Genomic DNA, 13,724 nt, shown 5'->3' with positions numbered 1-13,724 from the left:
ATAGGGGTGCCTGGGTGGCTCAGTCGGTTAAGCTTTGGCTCAGGTCATATCTCATGGTTTGTGAATTCAGGCCCCACAGTGGGACTCTATCAGCACAGAGCCTGCTTCGGATCCTGTTGCCCTCTCTCTCAAAAATAAACATTTTTAAAAAATTATAAAGTGCATCATATGAAAGTCTAAACTCCTTTTCTTTACCTACCCCTTTAAATTTAACCTTTAGACATTTTACCTCTGAAAAGCCTCACCAACTTGTGTAACTGAGAAATGCCATCTTTACTGTTCCCTCAGATTAGCTAATTAGGTTTTCATGGAATTTACTCAGGTTTTTCTAGGAGTAATGATGGAATAAAAAAGGAAATACTGGGATTTAACCCAGACTGCCACTTACTAATTTGGAAATTATTTCACCACTCTAACCTTGATTTTTCTTATCAATAAAAGATAACTATTTCATAGCATACTTACATGGATCAAATAAAAACACTCAGAAAAGCACTTATTACAGGGGTGCCTGGCTGGCTCAGTCAGTTAAGCATCCAACTTCCTCGCGGGTCATGATCTCGCGGTTTGTGAGTTCGAGCCTCACGTCGGGCTCTGTGCTGACAGCTCCCAGCCTAGAGCCTGCTTCGGCTTCTGTGTCCCACTCTTTCTCTGCCCCTCCCTCGCTCATGCTCTGTCTCTCTCTCTCTCTCTCTCTCTCTCAACAATAAATAAAACATTAAAAAAAAATTTTTTTAAAGAAAGAAAAGCACTTATTACAATTGGTCGGTTTTAGTTTGCAACTTATGATAGGAAGAACTTATATTTTCCTTTTTGGTGGCACATGAGTACTTTCTCTGGGTATGACCTTCCAGGAAGCCGCAGACCAGTTCACTACCAACTTTGCCAAACACTGATAACATCTGGAAATCTGCAATCCATATTCATTGCATAATTTTATCTCAAAACAAAACCCATACAGCTTTTATTAAGTATTGTAGAGGGCAAGGATCCCTCTAAGTGGAATGATTGCTAGAGCTGTCTAGGGCACCATAACATGGGTCTCCTGAGAATCTGAAGTAAGATCCTTTAAAAAAAAAAAAAAAAAAAAAAGATACCACACGACTCACAAAGCTTAAGTTATTTCAGTCCTAGTAAATCAATGAAGAGGCTGAAAACGGAGCTTGAAACTAAAATTGTACTTTCCAAGAGTTTCCAAGTGATTTTGATGCTGGTTTGGGAACCACTCCTCAACATGAACATGGTTCTGAAGGGAAAGACAACCAAAAAGTGGTAGGTAGCATGATAGAGATACGTAAATCTCTAGTAACTGACTGTACTGCTAGTACAGTGTAGTTAGTGTAGTCTAAGCCTACAGAACCTCACAGCAACCTTTCTCTTTATAGTGGAGAAAGCTTACTTTTAAAGTGCAGAAGAGAAGGAAAACTATAAGACCAGGCCCCTAAGAAACGAAGGATAATTGAAAAGTGAGACCTACTAGATGAAAAGCACTTGCTCCCTCGAATTAATGGAGTGTTCCCTTTCACGTTTCAAGAAATACCTTACACCTGACGAGCACTGTGCCATTTTCAAAGCAATCATATATCTTTTATTCAAGCCTCCTACTGCTAGTCGCGCATATTACAGTCCATTCACCTAGCAACCAAACACTTCTGAAAGTGAGGGGAGCTCCACGCAGTGCTAGGTGAAGATGCTGTGTGTCGCCATAAAAATCCCTCCCTAGCAGCCAAGTCTCTGGACAACTCTTGAAGCCTAAAGAGACACTATGCTCTCCATCACAGGCCTAAGAACGAGGACAGCTAAGTAGGAGGACACGAGGCGAGCGAATAGACGGTGGAAAACAAGCTTCACCGCGCCACACCGCGGAAGTTGGAGGTTCTCCGCGAGCCGCACAGCCCGAAACAATGGAGTTTTCCCGCCTCCTCAGGACCCCGCCCCCTGCTCCAGAGCTAGAGGGAAGGGAACGCTCCCGCGCAAGCCCCGCCCCGCAGGCCCCGCCCCCTCAGAGCCCACCGGACCGGCCTCCCTCCTCATGCAGAGGGTTTTTTTTTTTGGCGCCAAATCTCTTGAGTTATTTTCCCGGTTTGTTTGGGGACCCTACTGAAGACACGAGCCAAGAGTGGGAGGACAGTAGGAGCTTAAACACAGACCAGCACGCTGTGGCCCCGCCTCCTCAAAGATAGCCCCGGGCCGGGGGAGGAAGGAGAGGGGCAGGCGATGGAGCAGCCGCCGCTGCCCCCGGCAAGATGGCGGCCGCGAGAAGCGGGGCAGGGGGCGCCAGCCGACTTGCGTTACCGCTAATGCTCGAGGTTCTCTGCAAGAGGTGGGTTTCCACAGTGCCGGTCTCTCCAAACTGCGACGGTTGCTCACTGAGAGGCAAGTCCTCCCTCTCACGGGTCTGTCCCTCCGGGGGAGCCCCCGTCCACCACCCCCTCCCCGTGTACTGGCCAGTGCCTCAAGCTCTCTACAGTCCCGCTTACTTGTCGGCGGAAACCAGCTCCGCGGTGATGGCGGCAGTGGCTGTGGACTCTGCGGCCATCGTTCCCCTGAGGTGGTGGACCAGCGGGCAGAACAGAATCTGTGAGGAAAACAGAGGGAATTTGGAAAGCCAGAAACCTATTCAGGGACAGAAAATGGCAGATTGGAGACCCCGCGCGGCTGGACCCCTATATATACCAGAGCCCTTCGCCCCGCCCTTCCACTTCCGGATCCGCCCCTTCGAGTTTAAAGGGCCAGGACTCTGCTCCAGTCCAGTCCAAGGACACGCCCTCTCTCGCCGTCGTTTTCAACGGGGTACCTTCCTCCCTTGCCAGCTTTCTCCCCAAAAAGTAACTTCCTGCTTCTCTAGCAAGTCGCGTAAGAAGAACTGGAATCTTGGTATTACAACTCCTGACTGGGCGTCGGCCAGCGACTTTCACAGAAGGGGAAGCTGGTGCTGCTCTGCATGTTTGAAGAGAGTAACCGAGGGTCTCTTTCTGGCCCAGATACTCCGAAAGGTGAACGAAACTTTCTATCCGTCCTCTCAGTCCTAACGGATGGACGCGAAAGAACCGAGCATGGGTACAGCAGCAACGTCCAGAACTGATTTCGGTAAGAGACTCGTGGCTCTGAACCTCAGCAACAATGATGCAAGAAAATACTACCCTAGGATTGGCTACTGCTGAAACTACCGCGCTGGATTCAAAGTCAGGGCTGCGGGTGTTGGCGACTGGCTCCTCCCTCTGGGCCCGCCCCCCTTCAGCTGGCCCAATCCCCTGACGCAATCCTCTTAGCCCTACCCAGACTCCAAATCTGGCTAGTTGAACTCTCCCAGCTCTTTTCCTCCACTCGGAGCTACCGTTTGTCGTTTGCACAGTACGAAAAGAGTACTTTGCTTTAGGCACTTTGAAAGATGTTAGCCGTTTTTATTAAATCTTAACAACACTACTGGTGAGATCGGGATTATCAGCCCCATTTGGTAGAAATAGAAGCCAAGGTTCAGAGGGGGCGCCTAGGTGGCTCGGCTAAGTATCGGTCTCTCCATTTCGGTTCATGTCGTGATCTCATGATTGGGGAGTTCGAGCCCGCATCCGGCTCCCACGCTGACTGTGTGGAGCCTGCTTGGGATTCTCTCTCTCTGCTCCTCCCCACCTACCCCCTCTCAAAATAAATACACTTTAAAGGGGGGGGCGGGTGGGGCGCCTGGGTGGCGCAGTCGGTTAAGCGTCCGACTTCAGCCAGGTCACGATCTCGCGGTCCGTGAGTTTGAGCCCCGCGTCAGGCTCTGGGCTGATGGCTCAGAGCCTGGAGCCTGTTTCCGATTCTGTGTCTCCCTCTCTCTCTGCCCCTCCCCCGTTCATGCTCTGTCTCTCTCTGTCCCAAAAATAAAATAAAACGTTGAAAAAAAAAAATTTTTTTTTGAAAATGTGAAGGAGAAGTGGGTGCCTGAGATAACTCACCACTGTCCAAAGACTCCTTTCTTGTTTGTTGGGACCCAAATTGATCTCCGAGATGACCCCTCTACGATTGAGAAACTTGCCAAGAACAAACAGAAGCCTATCACTCCAGAGACTGCTGAAAAGCTGGCCCGTGACCTGAAGGCGGTCAAGTATGTGGAGTGTTCTGCACTCGCACAGAAAGGCCTAAAGAATGTATTTGACGAAGCAGTATTGGCTGCCCTGGAGCCTCCAGAACCGAAGAAGACCCGCAGGTGTGTGCTGCTATGAACATCTCCAGAGCCCTTTCCACACAGCTGGTGTCAGCATCGTACTAAAAGCAATGTTAAATCAAACTAAAAATTAAAAATTAAAATTCGTTTTTGCAATAATGACAAATGCCCTGCACCTACCCACATGCACTTGTGTGAGACAAGGCCCACAGGTATGGTCCCCTTCCCCCTCTCAGTACTAGTTAATTTGAGTAATTGTTTATTGGCAGAAAAGTGGTTAGTACTAGTTTTTGTTCTGTTGTTTCAAAAAAAATTTTTGTTTTTGTTTTTGTTTTTGTTTAAAAGCAAGGCATGCTTGTGATGACTCTGTAACAGACCAATTTGGGCTGTTGAAGCTGCTCCCGGGCCTCCATCCACTCTGGAGAATAATCTGGGACATTTAGGGGTTTTGTTTTTGTTTTTGTTCTTTTTGTTTTTGTTTTTGTTCTTTTTTTGGGGGGGGTAGTGTGTGTGGGGTTTGTTTTTATTTAGTCATGTTTTTTAAATTCAGTAACCATTGGACAGCCCTTAAGGGGAGGAGGATGGACTGACTCCACATTCCACTTCCTAGAGCTAGTTTAGAACACTTGTCCCCCACCTGGTGCTCTTAGGAAGGAGTATAGTAAATGCCTCATTTAATAACATACTCCTTTTTGAAAGTTGCCTTTCTCTCCACCCTTGAATAGGTCTAGTACTTGATGAAACTCATGAAAGCGGGTGGAACCTGTCTTGCCCCTCCTCTTTTCTAGGATGCACTCTATATGTGACCGTGACTTTCAAGGAAATTTGTTTGCCATTTGCTGATTTTTTTTTTGAAGTTAATTTCTAACTTCATTCATTGATAAATGAAGAAAAGTATTGCACCTTTTGAAATACACCAAATGGATTGAGTACGTAATTAAAAAACATGTTTTCTTCCCTGTCAGTCATTGTCTTACATGCTTAGGTAGATGTCCAGCTTAGTAGTATATGATACGGTGTTCCTAAAACACAGCCAGAGACCTGGTAGATCGAGGAAGTGTGAGGGGTGGTGCTAGAAGACAGATGTCTGTGGAATGATGCACATCCTCTTTCAAGTTGGAGGATGGAGACAGATCTGCTTCATGAAGAAACTGGGGGTGCAGGTGGGGGTGGGGAGGACATTTAACAACGTGGGGACCAGTCAGGGGAATCCCCTTATTTCTGTTTTGCATAGGAGGAACCCTAGAGTAGCTAGTTAAGGCTCTCTAGTTTAGTAAAAAAAAATGGAGTCTTATGAAGATTCTTCATAAGTGTTAATGGGGATTTTATCTGCTTATTTTGGTTGCAGTTCCCAATTTTTAAAAATGTTTAGGTAATCTTCTCCGCCTTCCCCAAATCCTAATTCTTGTAGATTCATTAGTGTTGAACCAATGCTTTCACATGTCTCAATTCTTTGTACATGCATTCTTTTCAGATGTATTAAACAAACAAAAAACCCTTCAAAAAAAAAAAAAAGGATAAAACAAAAACTTGAACTGAGTGAAGGTTGAGAGTAGAAGGATATTGAAAAAAAGGGATTAAATGATTACATACAAAATGTTGAGGGGCGCCTGGGTGGCGCAGTCGGTTAAGCGTCCAACTTCAGCCAGGTCACGATCTCGCGCTCCGTGAGTTCGAGCCCCGCGTCGGGCTCTGGGCTGATGGCTCGGAGCCTGGAGCCTGTTTCCGATTCTGTGTCTCCCTCTCTCTCTCTGCCCCTCCCCCGTTCATGCTCTGTCTCTCTCTGTCCCAAAAATAAATAAAAAAAGTTGAAAAAAAAAATTCAAAATGTTGAGACTTTGTGACAGGCAGCTAGTTGTCTTCCCATATGCATGTTCCCCTTTTTCTATAGTAGTAACAGAATCCTGATTTTAATTTATTTATATATTTATTTTTTTATTTTTATTTTATTTTATTTATATATTTATATATTTATTTGTCACTGTCCCATGGAGGTAGTACTCACATGATGACATTCTGGTTAATGGAAAGTGAACAGAAGCAATATGTACAACTTCCAGATAGACACATCAAAGGGAAGGGGCTGGTCTTTCAAAAGACTTGGTAGCGAGGGGCACCTGGGTGGCTCAGTGCATTAAGCTTCCTTCCTCGGCTCAGGTCATGATCTCACAGTTCATGAATTTGAGCACCACATTGGGCTTCTGCACTGACAATAAAGAACCTGCTTGAGATTCTCTCTCCCTCTGTCTCTGTCCCTCCCCTGCTTGTTCTCTCTCTCTCTCTCTCTCTCTCTCTCTCTCTCTCTCTCTCAAAATGAGTAAATAAAAATAAAACTTAAAAAAAAGAAAAAAGACTTGGTGAACCATCTTCAACCATGTCAATCAGGGCAATGCCCCAGGAATGACAAAGCAGTAATACAGGAGAAGCCTATGTTCCTAGCATCATGGAGCCACTATACCAGCTCTAAGCTGCTTACTCTCAAAATGTTATATAACATAGGGGCACCTGGGTGGCTCAATCTGTTGATTGTCCGACTCTTGGTTTTAGCTCAGGTCATGATCTTGCAGTTCATGAGTTCAAGCCCCGCATTGGGCTCTGTGCTGATAGTGCAGAGCCTCCTTGGGATTCTCTCTCTCCCTCTCTCTTTGCTCCTCCCCTGCTCACTCTCTCTCTCTCAAAATAAATAAACTTTTTTTAATAATTTTTTAAATGTTTTTATTTATTTTTGAGAAAGAGAGAGACAGAGGATGAACGGGGGAGGGTCAGAGAGAGAGGGAGACACAGAATCTGAAGCAGGCTCCAGGCTCTGAGCTGTCAGCACAGAGCCCGACGCGGGGCTCTAACTCACGGACCGTGAGATCATGACCTGAGCCAAGTCGGATGCTCAACCGACTGAGCCACCCAGGCGCCCTTCAAAATAAATAAACTTTTAAAAAAATGTTATATAAGACAGAAATAAACATCTTAGATATATTATCACATATCAAGCAATAACTACCAGAATTGCAAAATAGATAGAGATAAGTCAATGATTGTAGTTAAATTTTAAATGCTTGTCACTCAGAAATCATTATAAGCACACAAAAAATTAGCAGAAATGTTGAAGACATGACTAATACTATTAATATGCTCAAGTGACTAAATATATGTAGAAATCTATACTCAAAACTTCAAATGCACATTATATTCAAACATTATGGATGATTTACAAAAATGGACCATATATTAGGCCACAAGAAAATCCCAATAAATTCTAAAGAATCCTTGTCATTATTGTACAGACTATATTCTCCAATCACTAAGCTTTATTGCACTGCAAATTAACATTTATAGAGTTGACCCTTGAGCAACAACATGGGTTTGAACTGTGTGGATCCACTTACACATGGATTTTTTACAGTATAGCACTCTAAATGTATTTTCTCTTCCTTATGATTTTCTCTTTTTAATTTGAGAAGGAAAGGAGGGGCAGAGAGAGAGAGAGGGAGAGAATCTTAAGCAGGCTCCATGCTCAGCAAGGAGCCCAATGCAAGGCTTGATCCCACAACCCTGAAATCATAACCTGAGCCAAAATGAAGTTGGACATTCAACCGACTGAGCCACCCACGTGCCCCTATGAGTTTTTTAAATATATATTTTTAATGTTTTTATTTATTTTTGAAAGAGAGAGAGAGAGGGAGGGGCAGAGAGAGAGAGAGACAGAATCTGAAGCAGGCTCCAGGCTCTGAGCTGACAGCATAGAGCCCGATGCAGGGCTCAGACTCATGAATTGCGAGATCGTGACCTGAGCTGAAGCCGGACACTTAACCAACTGAGCCACCCAGATGCCCCTATGATTTTCTTAATAACATTTTCTTCTCTCTAGCTTCATTGTAAGAATACTGTATGTAATGCATATAACATAAATATATGTTAAATGACTGTTTATGTTATTGGTAAAGTTTCTAGTTGACAGTAGGCTATTAGTAGCTAAGTTTGAGGGGATTAAAAAAGCTATATGTGGATTTTTGTGAGGAGTGGGAGGGAAGAGGGATCAGTGCCTCTAACTTCTGTGTTGTTCAAGGGTCAACTGTATATAGCATAAATAACATAGTATGAATATCCCTTGGGTTAAAAAATCATGAAGGAGGGCACCTGGGTGGCTCAGTCGGTTAAGCATCCAGCTTGGGCTCAGGTCATATCTCGCGGTCCGTGAATCCAAGCCCCCCATCAGGGTCTGTGCTGATAGCTCAGAGCCTGAAGCCTGCTTCAGATTCTGTGTCTCCCTCTCTGTCTGCCCCCCCCCCCCACTTGCGTGCTCTCTCTCTGTCTCTCTCTCTCAAAAACAAACATTAAAAATATGTTTTTTAAATCACGAAGGAAGTTAAATACTTAGAATGGAGTGATAATGAACACTCTATATGTCAAAATTCATAGGACATGAAGCTGCATTTACATGAATTCTAGCTTTCAAAAAATTTTGTCAGGAAACAGTAAAAAGAATGACCTAATAATTCAATTTATGAAGTTAAAAAAAGCAATAGAGAAATCTCAGGAGGAAAAGACATAAGGAAGATACGGCAGAAATCAAGAGAAAAATTGAAAAATAATAAAACTAGAGACTGCTTCTTTTAAAAAAATTAAATATGTGCAGAAAAAATATATAGATAGCAAATGCAGAAAGGAAAATGCAGAAGAAATAACTATAGAAACTTAAACACAATTTAAAAATAAGCATATTAAGAATAACTATATGTTAATAAATTTGAAAACATAGTTTCATGAATATACGGGTGTTGAAGTGTGGACGATCCACAGAAAGGAATATAAAGAGGAAAATCAACAGAACTTGTCATGAACATTCTAGCAGTTAACATCTCAACCAATAAAAAGATTTTCAGGGACACCTTTGGCTCAAGTTATGATCTTATGGTTCATGAACTCAAGCCCTGCTTCCAGTGAGCTAGAGCCTTGCTTCGGGCTCCACACTGACAGTGCAGGGGCTGCATGAGATTCTCTTTCTCATGCGCCCTCTCTCTCTCAAAAAATAAATTAAAAAAAAATTTTTTTTAAAAGAGATTTTTTTTAATAAATTTTTTTAAATGTTTATTTTATTTTTGAGAGAGACAGAGACAGAATGTGAGTGGGTTAGGGGCAGAGAGAGAGGGGGACACAGGATCTGAAGTAGGCTCTAGGCTCCGAGCTGTCAGCACAGAGCCAGACGTGGGGCTCGAACTCACGAGCTGTGAGATCATGACCTGAGCCGAAGTCGGATGCTCAACCGACTGAGCCACCCAGGCACCCCTAAAAAGAGATTTTCAATATTTTAATGCTTTGGACAAATATCAGGACTCCTTAATGGATATTTTCCTACATGAATACTGTGACCTCTTTCAAATGCATGTTATCAGTCCCCCTTTTCAAGTATCTTTTTTTTTTTTTTTTAATGTTTACTTATTTATTCTGAGAGACAGAGCACAAGCAGGAGGGGCAGAGAAAGAGGGAGAGAATCCCAAGCAGGCTCTGTGTTGTCAGCACAAAGACAGATGCGGGGGCTCAAAATCACGAGCCAAGCTGTGAGATGACCTGAGCCAAGATCAAGAGTGGAACGGACTGTTAACTGAGCCACTCAGGCACCCCTCCAGTATCCTTTTTTAGATTCATCAACATTTTGACTACAAGGTTCACATTCCTTCCCCTACACAATGTTACAAGGTCTAATTTTTCCTACCTGCCTGTGAGATGGACTCTCCCTTGCAGACTACAAGGCAGTTTCTGAGAGGTGTTAGATTGTACTGGTGTATAAAAAATTTTTGGTGTAAGAACTAGAATGTGGTGGTGCTAGCCATTAGCCGGTGAGCACTCTCTTCCTTTCTTCTGGAATGTAGTCTTAGAAAGGCAAGTCTCATTTTGAAATTCTTTTTATTCAAAACAATAATCATAAAAAGAATCATTTTTGTAAAAATACTTGAGGACTTCATAGTTTTCCAAAAAGCCTTAATACTTTGATATTAAGTATCTTCCTTCAAAGGCTAGTGTCCTCATCTTTGATTTTCTTTGTTGGTTAACTGTCAGATCCTCACTTATCAATGGCTTTGGGTATGTTGTATGAAATTTCTCCAGCTTCACTTCCATTGTTTCATCAAATAATACATCTTTTGCAAGATTTGCAATTTCACTTTGCAGTGGATGTGCACTGTATTATCCAGTGATTAGTCAAAGATGTCAACAGAGAAATTCTAAAGTTAAGTATGGTGAGATGTTTGAGTCAGGAAAAATTTTTAATCAGTCAGTTTTGTTTATTAGTGAATAATTTCATGTTATATTCAATAAATTCTGCTTCCTCATATGGGCTGAATTGTGTCCTCTCCAAATTTCTATACTTAACTCCTAACTCCCAGTACCTCAAAATGTGGCTGTATTTGGAGACAGGGTCTTTAAAGAGATAATTAAGTTAAAATGAGGTCATTAGGATGGGTCCTAATCCAACATGACTGGTGTCCTTATAAGAAGAAATTTGGACTGACCTGGGAGTGAAGCCACTACCACCGTGAGCCTCCTCAAGAAGCTCAAGAGTGATATAAATAGAACTACCCTACGACCCAGCAATTGCACTACTAAGTATTTATTCAAGGGATACAGGTATGCTGTTTAAAAGGGGTACATGCACCCCAATGTTTATAGCAGCACTATCAACAATAGCCAAAGTATGAAAAGAGCCCAAATGTCCATCGATGGATGAATGGATAAAGAAGATACACACACACACACACACACACACACACACACACACACACACACAATGGAGTATTACTCGGCAACCAAAAAGAATGAAATCTTGCCACTTGCAACTACGTGAATGGAACTAGAGGGTATTATGCTAAACGAAATTAGTCAGAGAAAGACAAATATGTGGCTTCACTCATATGAGGACTGTAAGACACAGAACAGATGAACACAAGGGAAGGAAAGCAAAATAATATAAAAACAGGGAAGTGTACAAAACATAAGAGACTCTTAAATGTAGAACAAACAGAGGGTTACTGAGGGGTTGTGGGAGGGGGGATGGGCTAAATGGGTAAGGGGCATTAAGGAGTCTACTCCTGAAATCATTGTTGCACTATATGCTAACTAATTTGGATGTAAATTAAATACATACATACATACATACATACATAAAAGAAGCTCAAGAGTGAGATGACCCCAGAGGAGCTACAGAAGTGGGAGGATGAAGAGTTTAACATGGGTCCACTCTCTGTGCTCACACAGTCAAGAACGCCCAAGTGTTCATCAACTGCTGCAACAAGAAGCCCCTGGGCCCTGGGAAGGCCTTTGACAGGCATTGCACCATGGTGCTGGAGAATGTGAGAGATGTGGACTGATGTCCCCAAGAGTGGTAAGAGTAAGAAGTCCAAGCCAATCAACAAAACCACTGCATCTCCAAGATGTTCCTGTGTGGGACTGGGTCATTGTGGTCCGGCAGAACCTACTTATCGAAGGCAAGCAGGGACCTCCTCCTCACAGTTGGAATTCCCTCATCCTTCGAAGACCTGCCCTTTGGAATGGGAATAATAAAGTCTTAGGTTTTTTCTGTGGCAAAAAAAAAAAAAAAAAAGAGAGCGAGAGAAGAAATTTGGACATAGAAGTACACAGAGAGAAGTTGTAAAGGCACAGGGAGATGGCCATCTATAAGCCAAGGAAAAAGGCCTGGCACAAATCCTTCCCTCATGACCTTCAGAAGGAAGCAATCCTGACACCTTCATCTTAGACTTGTAACTTCCAGAAGTGTGAGGAATAAATTTCTGTTGTTTAAGCCACCCATTCTGTGGTACTGTTACAGCAGGCCTAGCAAATTAATACACCTCATACTCAAACTACTTCATAATTGTAGAAACTTGAATCATGAGTCAGAAACTATGGCATCATATAGCAAACAACCTGGGGAAGGGGAGGCCAGGAAAGAGGTCCCAGAGGAAGTGACAGCTAAACTGGACATTTAAGGAAGAGGTGTTAACTGCACAGTGGCCTAAAGGATGGGTTGTTCCAGGTAGAAATGACCAGAAAAAACTAACTTCCAACATGCTCCCTCCATCTACTTTTTATCCGTTTAATCCATTCTCTCCACTGCATCAGCATTGTGTTGCTAAGACACATATCATGACAAGTTATTCTGGCTCCAAAGTGTGTGGCTTCCTGCTGCGTTCAGGATAAAAGCAAAATCTTTAACTAGGCCCTCCATCACCAGGCCCTACCTAATTTCAGCATTATTTCATGCCATTTCATCCCCACTCACTTTCAGTTTTTATTACAAAAGACTTCTTTAGGTTTTCCCAACAGCTTCTTCTAGTTTCAAGGCTCCCCCCTACCACAAGCTATTCAACTTATATGGAATACTGTTCTCACGCTCACCTCTTTTAACTAATTAATCCCTATTCATCCTTCATGTCTGCTGATTAAATCAGTAGGCTCCTTACTCTGCGTTTTTTCATAACACTTCTTCCAAGTGTAATTAAACTAATTATGCAATTACTTAAAGTCTGTCTCCTCCATTAAACCGTAAGGACCTATGTGTCTTGGTCCCCTGGGTCTGACATTGTGCTTAACTCATGTAAGTACCCAATAAATATGTGTTGAATGAAGAGCAATGGTTCCACTGGAAAACTAAAATATGTTTTGTGTGACTTTTTAGAGGAATTATTCAAAAACTCTCCTGGGGTGCCTGGGTGGCTCAGTCGGTTGAGCGACCGACTTCGGCTCAGGTCATGATCTCATGGTTTGTGAGTTCAAGCCCCGCGTTGGGTTCTGTGCTGCCAGCTCAGAGCCTGGAGCCTGCTTCTGATTCTGTGTCTCCCTCTCTCTCTGACCCTCCCCCACTCATGCTCTGTCTCTCTCTGCCTCAGAAATACATAAACATTAAAAAAAAATTAAAAAAAAAAAAACTCTCCTAAAACCACAGTGGCTAGGGCACCTGGGTGACTCAGTAAGTTAAGTGCCTGACTCTAGGTTTCGGCTCACGTCATAATCTCACAGTTTGTGGGATTGAGCCCTGTGTCAGGCTCTGAGCTGGCAGTGCAGAGCCTGCTTGGGATTCTCTGTCTCCCTCTCTCTCAAAAATAAATAAATATACATTAAAAAAAAAAACAACAACAAAAAACCTCAGTGGCTTCTGGTGGGACTATAAAATACATAAAATACATGCAGACTGACAAGTTTTTTGGACTGACTTGACCTCCTTCAGGTAGCCTATGCATACTGACTATAGTGTCTATGAGACAAAGCCCCTATCCCCTCCTTTCTTGGTATTATAAGCTGGAAATCTCAAACTTCTGAATGTTTGTTTGTTTGTTTTCCTCTTCACAGTCCTAAACCTAGGGGCTGAACAGGGTGGTGGGGTGGGAACCCAAGACCCAGGCCCAGCAGTGTCACGAAACCACGGGATCGCACTGCCATAATGGCACGCCAAGAACCAATTTTGGGCACTCTGGGGAGCATGTAAGTGCTGCAAACTGCCAGTAGATGGCACTACTCCATCAAGGTACCTAATTCAAGAAAGTAGAACTGGAATTCAGCCACATTCTTGTTCCTCCAGAACCAAAAG

The 13,724-nt window shown here is 43.2% G+C and overlaps 1 protein-coding gene and 1 pseudogene across 8 annotated transcripts in view; one reads left to right on the top strand and one right to left on the bottom strand.

Moving 5' to 3' along the window:
- The window catches only part of NASP (nuclear autoantigenic sperm protein), a 42,763-nt gene extending 39,669 nt beyond the window's left edge, over window positions 1-3,094 (bottom strand). For 2 of the 8 annotated variants that reach the window (XM_045035732.1, XM_045035733.1), the window contains exon 1: window positions 2,481-2,653. In XM_045035732.1, the coding sequence (XP_044891667.1) occupies window positions 2,481-2,539 (59 nt within the window). In that variant the 5' untranslated portion in view covers window positions 2,540-2,653. Of the gene's footprint in view, window positions 1-2,480; window positions 2,654-2,676; window positions 2,693-2,797 lie in introns of those variants that run through there. The other 6 variants (XM_045035731.1, XM_006934697.5, XM_006934695.5 and 3 more) reach the window with 5 other exon arrangements.
- Window positions 3,095-11,225: 8,131 nt separating this feature from the next.
- On the top strand, window positions 11,226-13,578 carry LOC101080726 (annotated as a pseudogene).
- Window positions 13,579-13,724: the final 146 nt, after the last annotated feature.

The sequence above is a fragment of the Felis catus genome, chromosome C1, assembly GCF_018350175.1.
Source record: "Felis catus isolate Fca126 chromosome C1, F.catus_Fca126_mat1.0, whole genome shotgun sequence".
Classification (NCBI taxonomy): Eukaryota; Metazoa; Chordata; class Mammalia; order Carnivora; family Felidae; genus Felis; species Felis catus.
The sequence above is the reverse complement of the archived record's forward strand: the minus strand, read 5'-3'. Positions and strand labels throughout refer to the sequence as shown.